The 27,945-nt window shown below is 34.6% G+C and overlaps 1 protein-coding gene and 1 long non-coding RNA gene across 4 annotated transcripts in view; one reads left to right on the top strand and one right to left on the bottom strand.

Annotated features, from left to right (window-relative positions):
* LOC121727454 overlaps positions 1 to 27,945 on the top strand; it is a 242,232-nt gene that overhangs the window by 194,528 nt on the left and 19,759 nt on the right. For all 3 annotated transcript variants that reach the window (XM_042115323.1, XM_042115324.1, XM_042115325.1), the window contains one exon: positions 26,425 to 26,518. In XM_042115323.1, coding sequence (XP_041971257.1) covers positions 26,425 to 26,518 — 94 coding nt within the window. The remainder of the gene's footprint in view (positions 1 to 26,424; positions 26,519 to 27,945) is intronic.
* On the bottom strand, positions 3,348 to 26,447 carry LOC121727455. Its single transcript, XR_006035678.1, has 3 exons — positions 26,403 to 26,447; positions 6,418 to 6,428; positions 3,348 to 3,393 (listed from the first exon to the last, which is right to left on the bottom strand). It is a non-coding gene; the product is annotated as an uncharacterized LOC121727455 (long non-coding RNA).

Below are 27,945 nucleotides of genomic sequence, written 5' to 3'. Positions count from 1 at the left end.
CTAAGATTTTGCTAAGGCGTAAGCGCCAAAGAATAAAATATATGTACGTGCGTATTTAAAAATAAGGAACGTTTATTTTATATGTGTCGATTATTAATGTAATTTTTTAAGATAAGTACTTTGAGTTAGAGGTTTTATATCATCTACAAAAATATAGCATCCACAAAATTCTTTGCGGCTTTTCATAGAATACTGATAATATCTCATTCATGGCCGTTTTATATTCCCGTTTACGGTAGACATCCGCTCGGGTGTAAAAAACTCAAGGGCAAATGTCGGGGACCCGCCGAGTTTTGACCCCAAAATATCGTGCTGTTGCCACGGGTTATCCGTTATACACAGTATAAGTAACACAGTAGACTACCTTCACACTTCTTTTTCTCCAAGTTTCTTACGCGGTACGCCGTGCCGGTTCTTCTTGCCGGGTTAGTTCCGAACCGGTGCAGTGGCAGACATTGTAGTTTAGACGTTCTTCCTCCGACGTTCAAAAAGTGTATTCATGATATAGGTATCAATTATCATGAATAATAATGATAAATACAATTTCTTCTTAATCAAAGTAGGGTTTGAATAAAAATATTATATTTGATTTTTACATTCATTAGCCTGAAGCGGTGGGAATTGATTTCCGATGACTTTAAAGAGCAGTAAAGTGCTTTATCACGCGTGTAAAACTTTTCTGTGTTGCACGATTTAGATATCAAGAATATAACATAGTCAGTATACTGTACATATTTCTATTGTGCTTGATACGCTTAACGTATTTAGTAACCGGTTTATAATTGTATGTTAAATACCAGGAATTTTATTAAAATAGGTAAGAATTTAGAATCAACTTGTAATTCTAATACGTCTAAATTAAATTAACTCAATCAAAACATAACTAGATGCGTTTGATAAAGAGTGGCCAACAACTTCACAGGATCGTGAACTTTGGAAAGAGAGAGGGGAGGCCTTTGCCCAGCAGTGGGACACTGTAGGCTGATAATAATAATAATAATAATAATCAAAACATAATACATGAGAAAAATGTGTCTGCTTCTCACATCTTCTCCCCTTAACTACTGTTCCAATTTCGGTGAATATTTAGTTAATATAATATTTGGTTTAAAGATTAAAGTATCTTTATACCACATATTCACCTGCACCCGTAGCATGGCTACAATAGAAATACGAATGTATAGACAAACAGCGGAGATAAATTACTGAAGGTTCCTCTCCGATCTTTACCACGGCTAGCCGCGATCGACAAGAAATCAAATATAATGCCACTTTATGACATAGACTATAGTCCTAAAAATTCAAATAAAATCCTACTTTATGACGTAGACTATTATATAGTAATTAGTAGTATTTCTACTGTAGTCATGCTAACGGTGCAGGAAAGGAAATACGATAATTTTCCTGCGCGAGAAACAAATTTCATCGCACTTTACCTACGCATATTAGTTACGCTAAAATAAAGTTGGTATCAGTATCGTATATTAATTTAGCCCTAGCAACATGCGATTAATTTATCTTAAAATAACAAGAACGTGTGAATATCGCATAGTATTCACAGATAGCGATTTATCAGCTAAACTAATTTGTTTCTACGCCAAATAGTAACGTGACTCGACGTCTTTAAATAGTTTTTCTATGATCATTGAGAAAAATCGTCTGGACGTTGCGAAAAACGGGCTTTTTGTGCTATCAGAAAAGTTGATTTCTAGGCAGATGGCAGACCTATGTAATTTGGTCGCGTTATGTCAACCCCATCCGACAGATCACAATTATAAGTCTACCAGAATCTGATGGCAAAAAATGGAAAAAAGAAATTGACGCTACCAATACTGGGGAAATTGGAGCAAAACGTTTGATACTTTTTTTCCTTATAGCAGCTGATTATATTAAGGATATTTTTTGAAAATCTCCCATCTAAATTTGCCATGAGATTCTGGTAGACTGGCTATAACACTTAATTGACATAGCTCGACCAAATTACATAGGTCCGTCAACTGCCTATGAATCAATTTCTTCGATGGTACATCTCATTAATTTTATTCATCTATATTACAGGATGTGAAGAAATTAGCATTTTTACTATTTCTATAGTTTTAGTAATAGCTAGATAACGCCCGCAACTCCGTTGCAGCAAAATTCATCAGTGGGGCTAAAATGGTCGGTTTGGAGAATCATATTATTATGAATCATGATATGATTAATTTTTTTTTAATCGCAAAATGGTCACACTATTTGCAATTCATGTCTAGTAATTCGTACTAATTTGACATTCGTCAGTTTGGCGGTTTTGACAATTAATTTGCTGAATTGATTGAGAGAAATTGCAAAATGAAACCATTTTAGCCCTGCGGGTTTTTAAATTGAGATGCTACAAAAAACGTAAACAGTTTATGTCTCTAAAATATTATGTGGTCGATTTCTATTTTATGTTAGTTATGAATTATAATATATTATTTTGTCTATTATTAACTAATAAATCGTTTATTTTGTTTCAGGTAAGTCATTGATGTCCAGTAAAGACTGGTTTAGAATGAGTTGAATGTAGTAAGTAGGTAATATTATTTTAGGAACAACTGTCTAATCCTACTCAGGTAATAATAAGGTAATAAAGGATAGTTTAATATTAAAATTGTAATATTAGGACTACATAATATTTATATTTTTCAAAAGCTTGTTTACCTACCAATTATCAATACTACAAATAACAATATACTAGCTGTTTGACCGAACTTTGCTCGGTATCCGATGAAAATGACATTTTCTAGAAATGATTCCTAGCTAGATCGATTTATCGCCCCCGAAACCCCCTATATACTAAATTTCATGAAAATCGTTGGAGCCGATTCCGAGATTCCAATTGCTCGTTTAAAGATATAACTAGCTGTTTGACCGAGCTTTGCTCGGTATCCGATGAAAATGACATTTTCTAGAAATGATTCCTAGCTAGATCGATTTACTATTTATTCGCGAAACCCCTATATACTAAATTTCATGAAAATCGTTGGAGCCGATTCCGAGACTCCAATTATATATATATATATATATATATATATATATATATATATATATATATATATATATATATATATATATATATATATATATATATAATCACTATATAATAATAAGATATAATAATAAGATTATACAAATATCATGATAAAATTATGTAATGACATACAATAAAAAAAAACATACCAAAAGTACCTTAAAGTTTTTACTGTAGGTTTCTTCACTTAACGTAAAAGTTAAAACCAAAAGGGAACAACATTTCCATCGTTAAGTGGAACTCCACAACCTGACTTCCATTTTTAGCCTTCTCGGAAGTCGTAAGCGGGTTACGAAGCGGTAAACGGGTTGCCAGATCAACCATGTTCGTAACCGATTAGTCTGCAATGAGTGCTACTTTCATATGGATTCGATGACACCTATTTTATTGCATGCAAATAAGCTGCGTAGAACAGTTACTCATTTTTCCTTTAAAATTTGAACAAACCTTGTAACCTACCTACTGCATCATCAGGTTCAGATATCCAACTATACCTACAAAGAACCCATTTTTTATATTCAAAAGATTTATCTTTTTGGCTTTTAAGCCACCATTTATGCAAAAAACGACAGTTAATAAATTATAAGTTACCCACTTTATCCAATAATGTCTTCAATTTAGTTTTTTAGTCACATTTTATTGAAATAGCAAATGAGAAGTAGGATAATAGAGGAGTAATGAGAGTTTTTGATTTATCATTTGCCACCAGAGGAACGGTAGCCGTCTTTCGTGTCAAATGTCGTGTCAGACAGATATAATATGACAGCTATATCGTAACAGGTGGGAAATATTTCGTGACATAAGACAGCTGTTTGATACGACAATTGACACGATAGATCCTACGGCTACATAGCGCCATACAACCCTTATTCCTGTTTCTAACCGTTTTACCATTGATTCTGTAAATAGATAAGATATGTCAATAGTCTGATTAGTTTTTTTCCACCATCTGTAGTTCTGAGGTTTCGTCAGATTGTGATGATAAAATATCACGATGTGTCCGAGTGCTGGAAAACTACGCCTGTGTCGCAATGATTTACTTTTATATTGTTGTAAAGATAAACGATATTTGAGAAGCTATAAATAATTGTCCTTTTTGCAATCTGAAATAACAGCAATTTTCCACTTCATAAAATTAAAAAGATGTGTTTTGAAATTTTTTAATAAGTTTTCATATCTTATGTAGAGTATACTAACATATCCATAGTCCATATCCATACTTCCATACTACCATACTAATATTATAAATGCGAAAGTGTGTCTGTCTGTCTGTCCGTCTGTCTGTCTGTCTGTTACCTCTTCACGCTCAAACCGCTGAACCGATTTGGCTGAAATTTGGCATGGAGATACTTTGAGACCCGGGAAAGGACAAAGGATACTTTTTATCCCGGAAAAATGTACAGTTCCCGCGCGATAAACGAATTTTGGCGCAACGGAGTTGCGGGCATCATCTAGTTTGATCATAACTTAACTTTTATTCTATGATGATTTTGATATCTAAGACTCCATAATATATTTTTTCCTCAGTTAAGCCCGGCCGCACATTGTCCGAAATTTCTGATACGAAACAGTTGAACATCCGCGCTGTCTCTTACATTTTGTACTGAGCCGAGTGAGCTCGAACTCGCCGGAAGGATATTTCGGATAGTGTGCGGGGTGGCGGTCAGGCGAAATTCAACTGTTTCTGATCAGAATTCGGACAATGTGCGGCCGGGCTTAAATAGAAGTCTTTGATTTTTTGTTAATAGTTCAACCGTCCAGCATTTTTTTTATTGGCACGTCTGTTGCGCCATTTTCGAAAATTTTTCAACTTCTAAATTTTACTCTTATTAAACTGACTACTTATATCTAAAGAAATTTCCATACTATTCAATATTATATTGTTTATAATCCTAAAGGTAAACTAACCTGAATATTATACAGATACATATTATTTTTTGCTATTGATTTCCTCTCTTTATCTTTCTCACGTTTTGCGTTTTCTTTTAGATAGATCATAGACGTGGACCGATCGATCATAAATATTTTCAAACTTTCCGATGTTTGTCTTATCAGTGGTCATAATATCACAAATATTTTTTGTTTGTTTTGGTATTGCGTATTATCTTTTCGACAAAAGATAGTTTATCGATATGAAACAGCCTTGTAGAAATCTATGTTAATTCCTATTGATAAAGCCATATATTTAGACTTGCGATAAATATTGGCAGAATCATTGATGTTTTGAAACATTACATATCGGTAATTGATTTTCTTTATGATGCACATTGTACATTGACATATCCCAATTTTGTGAAGAGCTTAGGTTCACCATCAGAAAGGGAGCTTCAAAAATTCCTATCGATCCCATGGCAGCAAAAGCTATTCGGGGTCAAAGTTTGAAATGCGAATTGATTACAACTCTAGAAGTTATAACGAACTGTCGCCAGCAGTATTTCCGGCTCAGCACGACCTACAAACCTTCAAGAAGAGAGAATATATTCCCTCTTCAAAGCCCGCCAACGCACCTGCAACTCTTCTGATGTTGCGTCCATGGGCGACCGTAGTTGCTTTCCAAAAGGTAACCGCCGTAACCCGTTCGCTCGTTTGCCCCCTGATTTTGTAAAATGCGAGGATTTTAGTATTTTCACGAAAATTGTAAGTGATCTTAGAGCAAACTCGTCAAATACGTATTTGTTCGCTATCGCCCTTCGATGAGCCGGTGGAAGTCATTGAACATGGCTACAGTCATTAGAAGTTAATCAGTTCCAATATTCTGAATTCGATACATTGTTAACACGGTGGGTGGTAGCATTATGAACAATAGAAGGTAGCAACAGCCTACCGCCTCGTGGAGTAATATAACCTTTTTAATCACACGCCTACACATGCAAACACGTTTAATTCACACACGTTTACACGTACATATTATAAAGTATAAACATTAAACGCTTCACGCTCACAAGTGTAACTCGTTCACACACATGAACTCTATATTAATACACGATATCGTTGTTATGTAATTTTAACATGTCAGTAGCCCACCTTGTGTCCGAAAAATTAGAATTTAGATGTTTAACAACTTTTTAATTAATGTAATCGGCAATGATCGGTACTATACTAGTATAAAAAATATTTATTACATAGATAGTTTCTTAAGTACAATAATTTTCTTTTAACTGACTTTAAATGATTTTATATCAAAAGGGTCGTTTTAGTTTCTAGTTGGTTATGTCTTAGGTGCCTTAAAAACCCTAATTCTCTAGGTCCATAATGCCAAAACATATTAAACTTTTACCTTGTTTAGATATACATACATATTACATACCTATCATATTTAAATAATAAAATAGATGTTCTATATTTATTATATTTTTGCAAGCCACCAGCAATTAAACTGCTTTTGAAAGGTATTCTGTACAGTCATCAGTGTCGCAACCACACAACGCCGTGACGCGTCTGTCACATGTCTACTCTATGGTGTCACGTGTAATCACATAAGGAGCGCGTGCAAACCTTCGCCTCTGATAATATACATCACTGTAAGACACCTCACTACAGAAAATTAGACCAGGGGACCAATTCTCAAACCTCGAATGTAACTTCGATTACTTATGTCCATCTCACTCGCGTAGGAGAGCATGCAAGGTAACATTCGAATTAAGAGAATTAGACGCTGATTTTAATACCTCGAATGTAACTTCGCTCTTATCGCGCATGTAACACAATAATAAAACTTGAGAGGTGTCAAGGGACACCCGAATGGAACGAAGTTATTTCTTATGTTCTAAAAACCTGTATACATAATATACACTCAAAAAAAAATATTAAAAAAACGCCATGTAATGACACCCACGAATACTAACAACGCGTTGCTGTTTATTCTCAAAAAATGCCAACTAGTTGACGCACAGGAATACTATCGACGCCCTCTGCCCCTACCATGCAGGTCCTATTAAAAAATGTCGATTTCAAATATCGTTCTGTCTAGCCTCCTTTACGCCGAACACGCGATAAAGAACTTCGTTCTAATAATATGCTGGCTCACGCGATAAGAGACACTACGATTAAAGCGACATTCAATGTATGAGAATCAGGATACCGTTATTAGGTAACGTGAATGCTAGATAGTTAAGGTGACCTGAATATTCAGCTCTAGTTTCTGCTAGAAGATAACATTGTTATAAACTTTAGATCGTCTGTATAGGTACACACTAAAATATTAGAGTAGTAAGAAACTATCGAACTGATTTTAACCTACTTACAAAAGGAGGTTATACGTTCGGCTGTAGGTACACATTTATTTTATTTTTAACTAGATTTATTTATTAGTAGATAGATGATAGATTTGATTAGTAATACTTAGATGTATTTTATACCTTTCCTAATTTCATTTCATTTCTTTTTAAATTTCAGTAAAATCGATTTTGCGGTTTGTTCGTAAAGAGATAGCAGACAGACAGACAAACACACTTTGAACTTTCGCATTTATATTGTTAGTATAGATGTCCGATCCGAACGACCACTGACCACAGTACTATCAAAAGAGCCAAAACAAAGAATAGGCTTATTGAGTCTATGATAATGATGAGGTTTTTTATTACAATAACTAGCTGTCCTGGTGAACTTCGTGTCACTTTAAAACCTTCCCTGGACTTCTACGAATATTTTAAAACTAAATTTAGCCTAATCCGTTCAGCCGTTTTCGAGTTTTAGTGCGACTAACACATTTGAAAATCCATTTTTATGTATATAGATTAGGGTCGTCTATGGGCCAGTCGCCCATAACCTTTGTTTGTCTCATTTACATAATTTTGTCGCGTACCAAGATTACATTTTCTCTTAATAATAATATTATGTTAATGATGGTTATAAACTTTAATACATACGTCATACGTGGGAGAGTCATGCTTCGGCACGAATGGGCCGGCTCGACCGGAGAAATACCACGTTCTCACAGAAAACCGGCGTGAAACAGCGCTTGCGCTGTGTTTCGCCGAGTGAGTGAGTTTACCGGAGGCCCAATCACCTACCCTATTCCTTTCCCTACCCTCCCCTATTCCCTTCCCTTCCCTACCATCCCCTATTACCCTATTCCCTCTTAAAAGGCCGGCAACGCACTTGCAGCTCTTCTGATACTGCGAGTGTCCATGGGCGGCGGAAGTTGCTTTCCATCAGGTGACCCGTTTGCTTGTGCCCCCTTATTTCATAAATATTATAATAATAATAGCGCTAAGATAATAATAATTGTTCTACCAGCAGTCAGAACCATACTGCTATAGTTCAAGTGACAATTAGATGTGGGAAAACTACCGTTATCTGTCATAAACAACAGTTACTGATTAAAATGAAGATTTATCTAATAAGAACAGAAAGGAATTAAGAAATGAAAAAACCCATGAAAAAAACCTCTCAAGTAGACAGAATCCATATTTTCCAGTAGTCAGCGTGCTGAATTGTGAACTTTTGCTAATAACACTTTCGACTATAGAAAGTTTTATTAGCTTCAAGTTCAAGTTCATAGGTCAGTTTTCAAATAAAAAAAGTTGATCGAAATAGGTCTACTTGTTCGGATTCTACCGCAATTGTACTCTTCATTTACAGCCAAAATATATGAACCTAAGAAAGCTTAACATCAGCATAAAAGTTTTTTGCAAGCTTATTGAACTGAAAGCTGTAGATCCGGAAAGCCACCCGCCGGATCTAAGCCGGTCCACATAAGAACAGCTTAGTAATTATATCCAGCTCATACTGCTTCGAACTGGTTTCAATTACCCTACCAGCTCATAAATTCTTTCACAATTCATTAGTCTACTGCGCAGTAGACAAATTAATGAAAAATTGTTTGCGTAGAGATAAAATATTAGATACCGCTGATAGGTTTTGGGAGCAATTTTTCAGGATTCCTGAAACACTATCTACAGGAAAATTACAAAATATATTATGATAAAGTTTTGTTATGATATTATCTTTAATTTGATAACGAAGGAAATAACTAGTTAAAAAGTAGGTAGATAGAGTTCCTGTAAGAATGTCTGTTATTTCGGATTTTGAGGACTCTTCTCTTATATTGAGTATGGCTCATGGTTGTTGTTACAGAAGAAGCCTAAAATACTAACAAACAAAATCTGTTATAATCTATTAATGTCTTAGTCTGCGGGCATGGCAGTGCCCCCGCCAAGTCTAGAGCAAAGGCATACTTTTCTCGATAGATTTTTAGGAATCTACTATAATATTAAGTATATCTATTCCTGACATGTATTATATTGCTAAACTTCGTTTAAATTTATTTTCAGGATATTATATTACACATATTCACATGACTAATTCTCACACTTTTGCAAGACTTTTGCATTTACATATAATAATAGTATGGATTAATGTATTCATAGAGCACTGTGACCGCGCCCTTATGCTCAAGACATTGAACTTGACATCTATAAATTTACAAGCTGCATTCATTTGGGTGCGTAATGCTTGCCGATAATATAATAAAATACTATAATAATCAGAAATTATGTTAGGTTTTTTAAGAGCCTATGCTGCCCCACTGCTGGGCAAAAACCTAGACCACTACATAACAGCTCCCGAACTCAACCGTTAGTCAGTCTAGCTCGTATATATTTTCCCTAAACTTAAACTATAAAATTTCTAAAATAATAAGTCTAAAATTGAACAAAATTTTAAAATTAACCTCTACTGAATTACGAATTATTCAGAGTAAGTTTTATGCACAACATGTTAGCCTTAACTTTGTTTAAAACGTGAAATATGGTATTTTTTCAGGGGTAAAAACTATAATTTGCTTTCCTACCGCACAAATGACCCAAATACCAAATTGCATAAAAATCGCCAGTTTTAGTGTGAAGTAAACTTTATCATTTCTGAGATTTAGCAAGTTTCTCCGCATATTATCTGAACTAATTTGATTTGTATCCCGGATCCATTAACAATTCTGCATTGTAGTTATCAATAGAATTCCTCAGCACAATTTGTTAGCAACATTACTATGTAAAATTATTGTAATCATTATTAGTAATCGTTGCAACAGTCGTGTTGCCTTGACACACTCTATTCAACTGAGATTAGTTCAATACGACCTAAAATCGTGTGCAGTGGACACGCAACAGGATACAAATACAAGGTGTAACAGAACTAAGTGATAATACTTTAGGGTGTGTTTCTTGTGTGAGTTCACTGTAAAAGTAGCAGCGCTGAAAGACCAATTTTTTTGTGATTTGTATGGGCAAGCGTCCCAGCGTCACGAGATTCCCCGTACAAAAGTGAAAAAAAAAGTTTGCTCTTTCACTTTCACAGTGAACTCTCTATAAGGAAGACATACTTACCCTAAAGCAGGGATGCGCCGTGGAAAGGCAAGAGGGGCGCCGTGAGTCCATCCTCTATCATTATCCGATACCACAAATATTATAAAATAAAATTATAATACTAATTATGTAAAGCTGACAGATTATTAAATATTTATTTATTACTATTTATCTACTTCAACTAACTATAACCATAAAAGGTGTTTATTTATGTATCTTTTTGTAATAGCTAGGTAGATAAGGGCGCCGCGCCGTGACAAAATATTGTGACGTGTAACTGCGCCGCAGGCTGAAAAAGATTGGGAACCCCTGCCCTAAAGTAATATCACTTAGTTTTGTTACACTCTGTATACAAATTCAAATCGTTAAAGGGCTTCACACATTAACAGTTGAGAGGCGACCGCCCAGGGCGCGGGCGGTGGATAAAAAGGGGCGCTGAAGGCAAACAAAAGGGGGGCAATTTTTTCAGCACTACCTGCACCCTGGGCACCGAAGAAATCTCACCCAGGGCGCTGGTAGTGGCACGTCTGTTTAAGTGCCAGAATATAGCCTATCAATATCTTCTCAGACAGATAGCCTATCCGGCACTTATCAGTGGCGAAACAGGTCCTTATCTCAATTCTACTTACAAGGAAAATAATGCCTCACAATAATAACAGGTTATTATTGTTATCATGACATAAAACAATACTGTAATTGTTATTATTGCATAATCAATTAGTAATGCAATATTATTATTGCACTACATTCCCTTATCAGTTATCAGTTTACTTAAACTTGGCTCGAGTAGCATTTCATTAGCTATTTATAGAATTAACAATTACATAATGTTTTATTATTATTAATAAAAAAATAATAATATATTTTATAAAATAAAAGTTATAATTACCATTGACCGCATGCCAATATTATTGATTGTTCTTATTGCCCGAAGTGCCAAAAGAAGAAAAATGCCAAGATCGAACGAAAACCGCTGCATTATTGTTACATAAAAAATATACAGTGTGTAACTATAATTTTACATAGTAATGTTGCTAACATATGATTTCTAATTCTATTCTATTTCTAAACAAAGTGATAAAAATTTAGAGTTTAGGGTGTGTACGTGTAAGCTGTGTTGAAGTTCAACGTGAAAGTAGCAGCGATGAAACAGTTTTTCTTTTAACTTTTGTAAGTATAGGGAAAACAAATCACAATAGAAACTCCTGAATTTCTACTATTTCCATAGTTAACTCTATTATATTTTTGTTACTCCCTGTATAATCCTGGTTTTTAATCTGACAGATCCGATGACATTTCAATGTAAAAAAAAATTTAACCCACCACATGAGAAATCTGATTTCTATACCATGATAACTAGACACAATATGTCGGAAGCCTATACAAGCTTAATCTGACACGCTAGAACTACTCCCGAAATCCCCTCTTCCCCTCCCCAACTATTATGTTTGTTTGGAAGTATTACGCTTGATGTAACAATATATGTTAGGTAACGTTATACATATACAAGGACACCCGGAAGAACAGATGACCTTGCGCATGGCGTACCACAGGGCTCGGGAGTTTAATATAGGGAGGTCAAGGTATGACCTTAACAGTTATATAATTCTAAACAACCGTTAGGAAAAACGTAAATTAGACAGTATTACAGTTACTAAACTTCCGAATATGTAGAACTAGACGTTCCGCGCGGCTTCGTCCGCGTAAATTAGATATTTCACAGACAAATTATTCCACAAAAATAGCCTATGATCCTTCACGTGGTCTACTTCTTATCTGTGCCAAATAATAATAACAGAAAAAATGCTCCAGTAGTTCGTGAGATCAGCCCTTTCAAATAATTTCCCCCGTTTTTCCACATTTTCCTCTATTTCTTCGCTCCTATTAGTCTTAGCGTGATAAAATATAGTCCATAGCATTCCTCGATAAATCTAACACTGAAAAAATTTTCAAATCGGACCAGTAGTTGCTGAGATTAGCGCGTTCAAATAAACAAACAAACAAACTTTTCCGCTTTATAATATTAGTATAGACAACAAATATATTATATTCTGTGGTATAGATAGAATATACTTAATTGCGGTTAAAAAATTGTACAAACATAATTTAAAAATACATTCAGCAAAGATACATGAACACAAAGCCAATATTGCTAGTGAATTTATAATATATTATGTAGTAGAATTAAGTGCCTTTGGGCTTAAAGTATATTAGCCCAAGAGCCAGTGACAGGCAGAATATAAAAGCTGAAAGTTTTTCTGTATTATGTATATAATAACTCATAATATAGAGGTAAGAACGACCAGCAGCTATGGAGTTTCGATCTATATATACCTCCAAAGACCTCCGGCCCTCTCTATTAATAGAGTCTAGAGACATGCAATATGTATATTCTTTAGTTATGTAATATGTATATTCTTTAGTTCAGTTGTGTAATGAACAAAAACTCTTTCTCTAGCTATATGTATAAATCGGTAGCCTGCGACGTTATAAGAAATATGAAAGGCATAAAAAGTAGCTGTATGTAAAATTTGCGTAGAGAGTAGTGAGTTGAGTAGAGACAAAAGTTAAAACAAGGAATCGAGGTACAAAACTTTATGTTATATTAAAACGTATATATTATTTAATTTTTTCTATATATTTTATAAAGAAAAATGTCGAAAACCGAAATGATTATGCCCCATTTAATATTTTTAATAGGGTTTATTATTAGTAAACTTATTGACGTTAGCCAATTAAAAAATCGCTACACTAGAGCTTTTCTCAAACTTTTAAGTGGCGGAACCCTTTTATACAGTGACATTTTTGGCAAGCCCCAAGGCTCCGCGAGCACACTTTGAGAACGACTGCTCTAGTGAGCAGAACTCCCTTCCAAAAAACCATGGTTGATTTTATTCATTCCGAGAAGAAAATATGAATACCAAAACGTACTGTATTCTCCATAGCAATAATAAAATATCATCGTAGTTGTCCGTAGTAAGTACTCAGATAGATTTCATAGTACTAAGTTACCTTCAAATAATCGGTTTCGAAATCATCGTCAGTTGTAAACGTGATAATGCAATTGCTGCGTCTCTGAATAGTCATGCACTGTTTGCTCTATGATGACAACAATGCAATCTACTTTGAACCTTGACATGATGTTGTTAAAGTTCAGAATTGATTGATTCTAGTGTTTTATAGCATAAATAATGAAATTTTTTACTGTCATAAGTAAAGCTTACTAAATTGATCGTTCAACATTTTGACGTAAAAATTGTTATTTCCCACAATATTATACAAATATTATACTTAGGTGTATTATTACTTAGGTATGGGCGATGTCAGAGGTCTCTAGATCTAGAATGATCATCGTTACTGAAACGAAAATATGCAGTACCTACTTATTATTTAAAGAGTCTAGCATAAACATAATATTATACTCTGTAGAGTCTAGAAGCTAATATAACATAGGTCATTATGTATTATCTATAATCTTCTGCTTATAAATTACTAGATAAAGAAGTTACGCTTTTAATCCTCAAAAAGAAAAGTAAAAAGGTAAGCTAATTTAAATATTAAATATCCAAACCCACCGCTATTTTCTGCTCTCATTACAGTCGCTGGCGCCAGCGGCCCTTGGTGGAAGCGCTGGTATGCGCAATGTATTGAATTTTAATGTATTTATTGACCTTAACCGTACGAGTGCTGGCGCCGAGATGAATGTCCAAATAAGGGCATACCGCATACTACCAAGTGCTACATACAATTTGTAGAAAACTAGCTATCCCGGTGAACTTCGTGTCACTTTAAAACCTTCCCTGGACTTCTACGAATATTTTAAGACTAAAACCAGCCCAATCCGTTCAGCCGTTTTCGAGTTTTAGCGCGACTAACACATTTGAATATCCATTTTTATATATAAGAAGAAGATAGTGTGCGGGTACTTAGTACCTACAATACATGGGTACTTAAGCTATAAATAATGATAATAATCGAAGTAACGAGGCGAGGCATAGAATTAAAATTAAATTGTTACATGAGCTTTGCATTTTTTAGAGGACGCAATTTTATTTTTGGGACATGTGGGGGTTAATAGAAGCTTAACCTCAAGTTTGTAGGGTCGCCACTTGTCCCCCGGCCGCCATCTTGAAAAAAGGGGGGACGGCACTATTTTTTCGTGATATCTCGGAAACTATACAACTTATAAAAAAATTGTAAAAACATAATTTGTTGCTAATTATTTTGCTGACAAATAAGTTTATATAACTTTTTTTATGTAACTTATTTATATAATATAACATTAAGAAATCGAATACGGAAAAGTATGCGGACAGCCTGAATAAATTACTTTATAAACCTACGATCCACAACTCTACATGCGACAAAAATCTTTATATGTCAAAAATATATTATTATCAATTAAAATACTTAATATATATATTTATTTTTTGATAATATTTAAGTAATTATTTGTATGACTGAGTAGATACACAATGTATGAAATATATCCATAAACTATGGTCTATATCAGTTTTTACATTTAGATCAAAATACGTTGGAGTATCGTATACACATAAACACTAAGTGTTTGTATGTAACGTGACGACAGGACGTATTATGACAACTTGTATATAATAAGTTATAACTATAAAAAGCAGTAATATAAACTGTGTAAATTATAGTATACAGAGGAAGCGGACGCAGCATCGAGTCGCTTTCCGCCAGATGTTGTACGGGAATGCTTGCTTGCATGCTTCGGCACGAATGGGCCGGCTCGACCGGAGAAATACCACGTTCTCACAGAAAACCGGCGTGAATCAGTGCTTGCGCTGTGTTTCGCCGAGTGAGTGAGTTTACTGGAGGCCCAATCCCCTCCCCTATTCCCTTCCCTACCCTCTCCTATTTCCTTCCCTACCCTCCTCTATTCCCATCGCTACCCTCCCCTATTACCCTATTCCCTCTCAATAGGCCGGCAACGCACCTGCAGCTCTTCTGATGTTGCGTGTGTCCATGGGCGACGGAAGTTGCTTTCCATCAGGTGACCCGTTTGCTCGTTTTAACCCTTATTTTATAAAAAATAATTGTTTACAGACATGGAATGTGTTCTTGTATAATATTTAATAATATGCTATAATATACATTGCTTGGAAATATCCCCTTAAGAGTATGGAGCCCGCACACGATGTGGTTCACATGCAAACTGCCCGCATCCTATCATTTCAAAGATGTTTTTCCCATAATGCGGGCAACACGCACGCACCAAGAGCATAATATAATATGTTACCATTCGCATGCGGACGTTGTTAAAAATACATACTTAAATTAAGGATATTAACACCTACCTCTATAAACAAGTCATACTCTGAAACGTTCATTGGTACTTTCAATGTCAGCAAAACCAATAACATTAGATATTCCTAGCCTACAAACAAATGAATAATTTCTCCAGGCCTTGACCGAAGGTTCTCACGCGATCGGCACATTGGTGATATGGTGACCTTCTCGGAAATGTCAAGCCCAAATATAAAGGTCGTCATGAAAGGTCATTCACCTTTAAAATGGCGCCACAAATTACAGTCTTCACGCTGAAAGTATTCGAAGAACTAGTCATTATTTACTAATCTTTTGTTGGCGTGAAAAACATTATTGGTTTCGAAAAGTCATCAACTATATTATGTAAATATACATATTTTGAGACATAGAATACAATTAGTGAAATTGATTAATTGGCATATCATGGCCTGTTTAAATTATTCCGATCCAGTAATCCAATTCAGCGTTGGATTGCTGTATTCAGTCCATTTCAGTACATTCCTGTACCCGTTTACATCAATCCAGTAGCGATCTAGCGCTGGATTGGATAGCAATCTAATCAACCGCTAGATTAATTTTTATTGGGATTTGTATGAGCAAGTGCTCCAGCGCGCAGCGTGGTGTCATGTATTTCTCCATACAAAAGTAAAAAAAACTGTTTCAGCGCTGCTTCTTTAACATTGAACTCTACATATTATACTGGGGACTCATACACACCCTAAAGTATAATCACTTTGTTTTCTTACACCCTGTATGTACAGTTATCAGTTACATATTTATTACTAAGATTATCGATTATATAATTTTATTTCTAAATCTCTTCTTGCGTAGGAATTAACTACGAAACAATCAACACAAATGACTGGGAAATGCAAATACATCATAATCCGTAACTAAAAAGATCTGCGTCAAAATTAATTTTAACAATCACCTTCGATTTGTTTCGGTAAATGACGTGATAAATTTAACACGTGTAACACTTATCATAATATGCGACGTGATGACTATATTCTATGTTCTTTTTCTATGATCTGTCAACACGCAAAACAGTAATATTCTATCAGTCCACTTGACAAGATTCTACGTGATGGTGTGGCGCTTGGAAAGTCATAAACCGAATATTCTGTGAAGTTTTAGACGCTTTACACATCGAACAGGAAATATTCTATCTATCCACGTGACAAAATTCTACACGATGCAGGTGTAGCTGCGCTTGTCTATCATACACCGAATATTCTATGAAGTTTTAGACGCTTTACACATCAAACAGGAAATATTCTATCTATCCACGTGACAAGATTCTACACGATGCAGGTGTAGCTGCGCTTGTCTTTCATACACCGAATATTCTATGAAGTTTTACACGCTTTACACATCGAACAGGAAATATTCTATCAATTCACTTGACAAGATTTTACGTGATGGTGTGGCGCTTGCAAAGTCATAAACCGAATATTCTTTGAAGTTTTCAAGACGGTTTACACATCGAACAGGAAATATTCTGTCTATCCACGTGACAAGATTCTACGTGATGGTGTGGCGCTTGCAAAGTCATAAACCGAATATTCTATGAAGTTTTCAAGACGGTTTACACATCGAACAGGAAATATTCTATGTATCTACGTGACATGATTCTACATGATATGTGTTAAGTATTTTCAACTATTTTTCATATTATATTCCTTGATTCGAAATTTTCATCACGCAAGACGTAGTCATATTCTAAAAACTCAGGTTTTTGAGTTATAACTTATAAGGAAACACCTTATGTGAATAATCTTTAATCTGAAATTTTATACACAGCCCTACATGCAAAACATAGAATAAAATACCACTCGCCTGCATATCGGGATAGCTAGCTAGAGTTTCGTGGAATGCCGTTTTTAGCTCTTCTTGGTAAAATTTTATGCCAAAGGTGCAAATTACTTTATTCTAATTCATATAAAATTATATAATTTTGAAACTAGGCAATCAGTTCACAAATACATAAATAATTATACATAATATGGCTTTTTATATGTTTGCATACATAATGCCCTGGCCTCGGTATGTGTGCAATTTAGTATTATACTAACTGTGCCCCGCGGTGTTACCCGCGATTTATTAGGTAAACTAAATAGTGTATTAAGAGGATACACCAGGGGCTAGAGAAATGAAAAAAAAGTACGTGTAATATCTATAGCTGTCTCCCTTACCTCAAGCCTATACCGCAGAACGCGATAGAGACAACTGCAGAAAATCAACGATTCGTTGTCCCCTGATTCCTTCTCTAAAACTTAACGGATTTAAATACTTTTTTCATTAAAGATTAAAGAAAGGCTTGAGCTGTGTTCCTATGTTTTTTTTTGTATAATCTAGCCAAATCTGTTTTCTGGATGTTTGCACACAGCGGAAAATCTGGCCATTTTTTTTTGGGTTTTTGAACGTTCATATCTTATTTAATAACTAAATTATGAAAAAAAAGAAAACATAGGGACATTGTATTAGTGGCTGTAGATATTCAGGAAAAAAATTATAACTCTACTAGCATTATCCAGGGAGGAAACAGGGGACAACGTTTGTATGGAAAAAAGGGCGCAGCCCCCCCAAGCAGGCGACAGGGCGAAAGCCTATTAATCAATTTAAAAAATGAACATAACACCTCCTCCGTTCCGGAAGTCGGTTAAAAATGTAGACCATGTGTTAATCCAGGATATCAGCTAACGGCTTGTAAATTTTTGTCGCAGCGACAAGCAGGCGACAGGGCGAAAGCCTATTAATCAATTTAAAAAATAAACATAACACCTCCTCCGTTCCGGAAGTCGGTTAAAAATGTAGACCATGTGTTAATCCAGGATATCAGCTAACGGCTTGTAAATTTTTGTCGAAATCGGCTCAAAAACAGCAGAGTAGTCGTTGAACAAAAAAAAATCAAATGAAAACGATCATAACATCTCCTCCATTTTGAGAGTCGGTTAAAAATTTAGCCTATGTGTTAATTTAGGATGTCAGCTACCTCCTTCTAAAATTTTATCGTAATCGGTTCAGCCGTTTAAGAGTGAACAAGTAACAAACATACAAACTCACAAACTCACATACTTTCGGCTTTATAATATTAGTAGGATGATTGCATAAAACTTATAGTGATAAAGAGAGAAATACATAAAGAAGAAACTCTCTAAGTAACTCTCTTAAAAGCGGGTTAAACCATTATTCCAATTTTCAATCCTGTGATCCAGTCCAGCACTGGTTGTTACTGGAATAGTCTTTACGGGCACCAGAATGCTCTGAAATACAATTCTCTCTGTGTCGTGTATATTATTCTAGTAGCAGCCAGCGCTGGATTGGATTGCTGGATTGGAATAATGTAACCCGCTAGACATAGCTCCAATTTCACCAACGTCTGTCAGTGTTAACAGCTTGTTAAAATGTCATCATGTCTTCTCTTTCATTCATATGAAAAACAAAAGTGGGAACTTAATAATAATTTGAGCGTTAACTTTACCAGCCGTTGGTGAACTTTGGGCTTAACATTGATCAATTTTATTGACAATGCTATTTTTTAGCAATAAATCCCTCGATCGTGGAAAAACGAGACACAATAGATTTCTATTGTTATCGCGGTCGCCGGTGTCCTTATGGGGGTTGAGAGGTCATAATTTTAAATAACCAGAAGTTTTGCCTGCCAGCTGATTTATCATTACGTCGAAATTCGTTTATTATGTAACCGAACATTTTTTCAAAATAAAACTACCCTGTTGTTCTTTCTAAACACTTACGGCCGTTCCCAATATTTGATCTATCTCTGGTTTTGCCCTACTAGAGATAGGAATAGCTCACATTATTTTATTTTATTAGAGACATATATTTTATGTCAATTCAATGTTAGCTGCGATCGGTCGTATGTCAAACCAGAGATAGATCGAATATTGGGAACGGCCGTTAGTGCTAAACACACTAGGCCGAAGTTACGCGGCGTAATAACCGCATGATTACGCCCGCAATGTATTTTAAATTAAAGATTACACACTATTCTGTGATCCGTCGTGCTCCGTCCGTATGATGTATGCGTTTGACATTGCGGACGTAGCATGCAGAGTTTACGCCGCGTAATTTCGGCCTAGTGTGTTTAGACACTTAAAGTAACTCCTTAGCAGAATTCAATAAAATCGATTCAGGGATTAAACAGGAAAAAAGTTTAGGCAGACATTGGACATACTATCGTATTTAAAATGTTAGTAATATTTCTCATCTCTCTCAATTGCTGCAATTTTAAGTATAGACAAGATGTTTCATAACAAAATATATGAGTAATAATGTAATTATGAATCAGCGACTACTTTCAGACACTTAACTCACGTGGTTATTCTAGTGAGTTTTCAGAATAATAGTCATCGTAAAATATTATACTTAAACTAAATACTATAGATAGTTTGAAGTAAAATGTATAGAACCTACTATTGGAAAAATAGTTTTATAAGACTCAATGGCTGTTAAAATGAAACATAATAATATACAATATACATAATATAATATATTATATTGATATTCTATGTAGTAAGACTATAATTAGTCAAGTGATAAGTCGTCGTCTATATGGCTTTTAAGACTTATAGTCATAAGACATCAACAGGATTGAATTTCGTAGTTTTTTTTTAAATAAACCCAAATCTTTTCTAGTAACAGGTACTTGTTAATTATATCTTTAACCGCAATTTAAGAAGATGTAATAAAAATTATTTTTTAGTTTTTATCGTAGTTTGTGACTCATTTGGACAATACAAACTCAAAGTTACACTTTACTGGGAAAACGTGACAAAAGTTTTCACATGTTGCATTCAAAATAGAAGAAAAAAATTGTTTTCCGTGAGTCATAGGAAAAGTCCGTATACAGTGAAAGGTTTCACTACAACTTTTCCGAAAACTTGTTTCGTATAGAACTAGAGCAGTGTTTTATATTTCGCTTACTGCTACATAAATAGATACACATACACATTTTATATACACATACATATTTTAATTTGGTTATGGGTCCCCTTTTTACAAACCAATTCATTTTATTTTATAGTATGCAAAATACAGGAAATAAAACTATATTATTATATCCAAGGATGCAGTTTTTGTTTTGTTTTTCTCATCATTGGTAGATAACATGGGCTAAGGCATGGCTCTCAACTTATCTTACCATCTTTTATCGAAAAAACTTAAGCAATTTAGATGCTATTCCTGTTCTCAGATGCATTTCTCTCGTGGGTTTTATTTTCGTCTATTTAGAGACATGCACGGCCGAGTACTCCGCATTGCGACTCAGTCATTCACACCGTAAGGATCACAGCACACATATCAACTCGGAAAGGGATCCGATCCTACGGTGCAGACACCGTATCGCCTCGAGCCGTTCAATATTGTTTGTATGAAACGGGATGCGAAGCGTGGTCAACTAGCTTACGGCTCGTCGTCCACCCTTGCTTCAAACTGATTTGGGCCAGCGGTCGGCGAGCCGTAAGCGCGGCCGCGGCGTCGCCTAGCCGTAGCCGAGTTGACGTACAGGAGTCACTGATATGCTTTGGTTACGTGCATGCGAGGCGGCGAGGCGAAAGGCGATACGGTGACGAATTGACGATCCCTTTCCGAGTTGATATGTGTGCTGTGACTCTAAGGCTCCTTACACATATCCCCTTTAGTCCTTACTAATAAAAATATATTATGCTGGTCGCTGAGTATAAAGGCCGGTTTACATTAATCGGTTTACATCTATCCACTTGCATCAGTAGATCTGAAGTTATTATTGCATTACTACTGATTAATTATTGCATAATAGCCATTTTACAATTACTTTACAAAAGAAATAGGTTTTACCTACACTTTTTAATAAAATAATGTAACCGACTAGGAACTTCAAAGGTAAAAGATGTATGTGGAGCATCCAAAGCCATACTAGTACAGATTACACATGTTATGATGGTTAATAGCCAAGTATTTGGAGCAAATTCGAGCCATGGAAGAATATCAGAGCTAGTAGGTTACCTCATCGATATCAAGCGTTGTATTATCTGCGAAATTAATTAGTCTGTGCTCTTAATTACCGAATCAAAACAAACAACTGATTAAGGTGACGATGGAGATATGATGGAGATAAGGTACCAAAGTTGGGGACGAAATGGCAAATACCCATATGGTTGACTTTTAGGGTTGAAGTGGAGTTGATCTATTGGAATAGGCATGTAAACGCTGTAGTTGCATTCTACAAGGTGACCCGTTTGCTCGTTTTTTGTAAATGGAAGTGAATAGATAAATTCCAATTAGACAACCTTAGAAACCGGGCACTAGCTTCTGATATTTATTATTGAATGAAATGTGTGGTATAGCAGATAGCGAAGTAACGTCACAATGCAAAAACACTTTCACATTCGTTCACACTTTTTGCAGACACTTTCACTTAGTTTCAATTAATAAAATTCATTCACTGGATGTAAAAACGATTCATTTCTAAATTATTGCATTTATTTCAAAGCAAATAAAGTTTTCTCATCTATTTATTCGGATTATTCTTCTAAGGACCTTCCGATCAAAACTACTAGCTCTGGCCATTTAGCCGAAACTTTTTCGTTTTCGCTTCGTTATAGAATCGCCGATCAAAATGTATGGAATTGACATAAGACGAGTCGAACCTCAACGTCATATTAACAAACGCTTATGTCAATTCCATACATTTTCATCTGCGATTCTATAACGAAGCGAAAATGAAAAGATTTTGGCTCACCCCCCTGGTTCCTTTCTTACCGTTTAGTCCTCTTATTTTAATTGCTATTCCTCTTATATTATGATATTTTTTCTACCTTCAAAACAAAGTTAATACAATTGTTTCAGAGAATGTAAATACGATTAAGTAACACCACAACATACGTGCTTTAAACTAGATCTTTCTATGTTGCCTAAACGTAATACAATCACGTCACGCGCCAACATGGTGGGCAGATCTAGATATAACAGCTAGCCTTTGTTTAAATAAGATTACAATAAAAGGCTTAAAAAACTGGAAAATGCTACATCTATCTCTCTTTATCGATAGGCTTGAAGGTGAGAAAGAAAACTCTAAAAGTGTACAGAAGACGTCATATAATACATAATATTATATTTTATATTTGCATCAAAAAATATACAAAAATGGCTGACCAGATTGGACTTTGGACTGTTCACGTATAGTCACGTGTATGAGCTGAAAACTTGAATTTAAATAATGTATAATTTGCTTACATTCATATTTTCTGACATCTATGATCTACTAAGATGAATGAGGAATTCGTTAAGACTATTTTATTTTAGAACTTGTCTGGTTATCACGTCTATTAGATATATTAGTATATAGAGTCGATTTCGAATTTTGTATGACTGAATATACAATTCAAAAATTCAGGGATTTTATGAACAATACGATATTTTAGATAGGTACGTTGTTTAACCCTACAATCATAGACCTAATAATATGTTCTAATGATAAAACATACAAAACGTCACTTACGGTTTGTGCGTCAAAAAATCTGTTGAATAATTTGCGCTGCCATGATAATATTTTGAATGAAGACAGATTGTGTGCGTAATTCCATCCATCTTGAATATCGTAAATCCGGATTCTTATATGACAAGATAAATAAAATTCGTCAGAAATGTTCAAATATATGTCCTAACTCATAAGTCATAACTCATATCTGTTTGACATGATCATGTTATAGCATCATGATTAGCTTAACAAATTGATACATATAAAGTCATAATTTTTAAATGTTTTGTTTAAAAACACTATAAATAATTTGCTATTATTTTTCATAAACTATCCAAATCCGACGAATATTTTGTGTCCTTATAAAATGAAGTTAAAAACTGTGTATTGTATACTACACGTACCTTTATATCTCATGTAAGTATATCCTGGAAATCAAACACCGCATCGAACAGGTACCATCGGTTTATGTAATACGAGAAGTTAGAACAATGTTTTCGTCGCTTGAAGCGCTTTAGAATATTATGACTATTTATATGGAATGAGATAAAGCGCTTTAGTTTAATTAGTATCAGGTATCGAGCATCATCAGCGGTTTATCTGTGCTTGCGGTAAGAGGGTTACACGTGGTAACTGGAAACTTGCGAGTCTGCGTAATTCCACCTACTGGCGCCAGTGAACTCCTTTGTTAGCAGTTTTAGATTAAAATAATTGTTTTAATATCAGCTGCTACAATTTTATCGTTAACGTTGGAGTTTTTTGTAATATTTTTCGGAAGAACAAAACTTTTTTTTGAAAATTTATTTAAGTTGACCTAAACTACTTCGATTTTAATCTTTCGTTGTCTACCGAGCATACGTCTTTTTTACCTTATGTCCATCAATAGGTTGAAACGAGAATATTTAGTTAGCGATTTGTCCCATCAAAATCAAAAATTGTTGTAACCATAATCAAAGAAAAACAATGGAAGACAGGGAATAAATTGACACAAACTATTCTATGATTTTATATACGGAAATTCAAAAAACAACGTAGCATGTAATACCTTACCATTACGCATACGAAAACCATACGACAGTAAAACATAACAGGATCAAAGTTGAACGCTCCAGATTGTTAGCGGTGCATCGACCACGGGTTATTGCTCTGTAATCTGCCAACACATTAACTACATACTCCCAGGTAACTACAAATACTCTATACCTGGCAAGTATACCTTTTTAGAGCTTGTACCGTCGAATAAATTGATCTATACGCAGTTGACGGACCTACGTCAATTGGTCGAATAATGTCAATTCAATGATATCTGTGATCTGTCGGATGGGTCTGACATAACGCGACCAAACTATGTACGTCCCTCATCTGCCTAGGAATCAACTTCTCTGATACTACATAATAAACTTGCAGAAGGTAGCTAACCCCGAAGCTAGAAATCTAGAATCCTAGCGATGCGTTATATCAAATTCCATAATTAATTTTAACTAGATGACACACGCAAATCCGTAGCGCCGAAATTCGGGAACTGTACATTTTACCGGGAAAAAAAAGTATCCTATTTCTTATCTATTTCTCGGAACTCCCAATCTCCATACCAATTTTCAGCAAAATCGGTTTAGCGGTTTGGGCGTGAAGAGGTAACAGATAGACAGACAGAGAGACAGACACACTACCGCATTATTACATATTAGTATTTATGAACATGACATATTAGTGTGTAACATGGATTTCTGAATTCTGATGTCGCTGTTGAAATGATGTCTAAGGATCCACAGAAAATTATAGTTGTACGTCGATACGTACAGCTTCGTGCAATAGCATCATGACGATTCATGATTTAATTGTTACAAATCTAAAAAATCAATGGTATTATGCTGAAGTAAAAAAAATATGAAATTATGAGTCTAAATGTTTGGTTTGGTTATGACGTTTTTGCTTTAAAATAACGTAACCAACTTACATAACTTTGGCTCCAAATTCAGCTTGACAACACACAAAAGTGATATAATTATGCATTTGTATCTATTAGCATTAAATTGGTAAATACCAGAATTTAATGTATTCGGAACGTAAATTTATTAGTTCAGAGAATACAGAATTAACACAATAAGTATAAAAGGAAATCGGCATTTATTTTCCTAATTATTATCACATCTTCACATACATATGGACGCGAGTAGAATAATTATATTAAATTCAGTCAATATTTGAAATTGGTTATCTTTAAAATTCAAATATAAATATAATTTGCGCCATCTTAACTAATCTATTAACATCTCATTTGTTACATTAAATTGACCCAAAATTTTACTGTTACGGGGCACAATACACAGACTACCAAATTCATTATCCTTCCTTGTAGCTTCGCCGTAATCGGGTAAAAAAGAAGTCTATCTCTTTCTATCCGGTACTAAATATCGACCAGGTTTTTCCCATCCTATTGATTCTACGGTACAATTGGTGCAAAGTGGTACAAAACCAGTGCGTTCCGGATCTTACTAGTGTATAATAGGCTATACAATTATCTCACCATGTTGGATTAACATCCGTTAATTCATTCGATCGAATATTCCGTCACCTACTTATGGAAAAACATGTTATGTAGAACCCGGTCAAGAGTGAAATCCCATAATATGAATTAGTGTGTAATTAAAAAAGACCACAGTACAAAATATTTTATAAGAAATATTTTATATATTATTTGGTTTTTATATATCATTATAAGTAGCTGATTCCCTTGAAACTTAAAAAAAATGTTTTCAGGAAATTCGGTACCGAAACTAGACAGACCCATTAGGTCAGAGTCGTCAAACTTATAACCGCTCCTCTTTCCACGTCGGGGGTGGGTAACTAACACTTTGAAAACTGTCGTTTTTTGTTGGCAATCAATGAAGGCTTTAGGACCCGGTAAATTATTTGAAATTAAAAAATCTAGATTCTATGTAGGTTTAGCTAAATAAAGTTAGATGATGAAGTAGGTAAGTTACAAGGTTTGTTTAAGTTACAAATTATAAGAGAAAAACGAAGTAATTGCTCTAATGTTGTAAAATATCATAGGTCTACCAGAATCTGATGGTAATTTTTGACAGCAGATTTCCATAAAATATCCTTGATCATTGGATACATTTTTATATTTGCATGTTTCACACACTTAATAGGCCGCTAAAGAAAAAAAAAGGATCAAAATGTTTTATTCCTATTACCCCGGTATTGCTAAAGTCAATTTAGTTACATCATGCACTCATGTCTTAAATTTTGTACTTATGATATTCACTTGTTAATTTTATTTGTTTCAGATGCCCCGAATGATGCGAATTACATGATCGGTGGTGTGGTCATCGCCATGGCTCTAGTGGGCCTCATCATAGTGCTCCTAGCACTCACCATCAAGTGAGTATCTGCCATCTCGGATAATAGGGCCCAGTGCTCCAGCAGGCTTAGCATGACCACAGTAGAAATGCGAAACAATAGAAACGCTGATAGTTTTTACGGACAAGCTGCAAATTTATTTTGTTAATCCATCACTTTGTCTACCGTAAGAATAAAAATATTTATAGTGGCCAAGCTAAGCCTGCTGATACCAAAAATCGACGCCAGCTGATTCTTTTTGAAAGTACACCCTACTGCATTATACGTCACACTTGTCTCAGTAGCAATCCAGTAAGTACAATATTATGGTGTCGGATTTAGGGACCCTGGCGGAACACTGGGTTAAATTTCGGATCTCACGCTCAATAGTTTTGAAAAAGACGCTAGAAATCAAGTGTATTATAAATTATAATCTATGGCGTCATAAAAAACATTTGATAATACATAATGATTATGACAAAAAACCCTAAGTTACGTAATATAGCGCTGACGACTTCGTTCCTCGATCGAATGCATTATAATAGACACAAAATATAAACAATAATAGCAGGTTTAGTACAACAACATTAGAAACGGGAAAGAATGGATATACTGATAGATTTCAGTGACAAAATGGCGGATTTCCTTTGTCAATCTGTCACTTTGTCTATTCTTCCGTAGAAAGAAACCGTTTTAATGGTGATCATGCTAGGCCTGCGGATGTTAGTGATAGTTTTTACTAAGACGTTCCCAAAAGTGCATTGGTTTAATAACGGAAACCTGAAGAAAATGAATGGAATAATATTACACCTGTTAACCAAAACATAATATGCTTAGAGGAAATCCCATTTTATAGTTTCAATTACCACTAAATAAATCACTCATACATAGTAATTTTATATAGCAATACCATCATTATTCTATAAATCTTTGTTCTATAAACTACTTTAATCCTATTAAAATATTATATTCACAGTTACCATTTTATAGGGCATATCGTAAACCGTGATTCGGAGTACTAAAAAGCCCATAAAAATAATCTCCACTTTATGTTTTACGACTTTTTTCAGAACAATAAATCATAAGATTTTCAGGTGAGGAATTGAATATGCGTAGGTTTTTAAATTCAATTAAGTACATACTATTAATTTATTTTCAGCCTAAGAACTTAGTATGAAATCAGCATTTTGCCTCTTTTAAAACGGTTCCAAAAAAGAAGGATTTAGGATATTCAAGTGTATAATAAAATGTATCACATGTAAATATGTGTACTTAACGTCTTATTGTGAAGATCTATAAGGAGTCTATAAGAAAAATATTTTTAAAGCCAAAACCATACCCTATAATAATAATTATTAATTTTCTTAAAATAGATTGTGTGTTACTTTTCAAATACCTAATTAAATTTTCACTTTCAATATTCTTGGGCTTAGATCCAAGTGCGTAACAAGTATAAGTATTTTAAGAGT

This window comes from Aricia agestis, chromosome 5 (assembly GCF_905147365.1).
Source record: "Aricia agestis chromosome 5, ilAriAges1.1, whole genome shotgun sequence".
Classification (NCBI taxonomy): Eukaryota; Metazoa; Arthropoda; class Insecta; order Lepidoptera; family Lycaenidae; genus Aricia; species Aricia agestis.
This window is presented reverse-complemented; position numbering and strand designations above follow the sequence as displayed.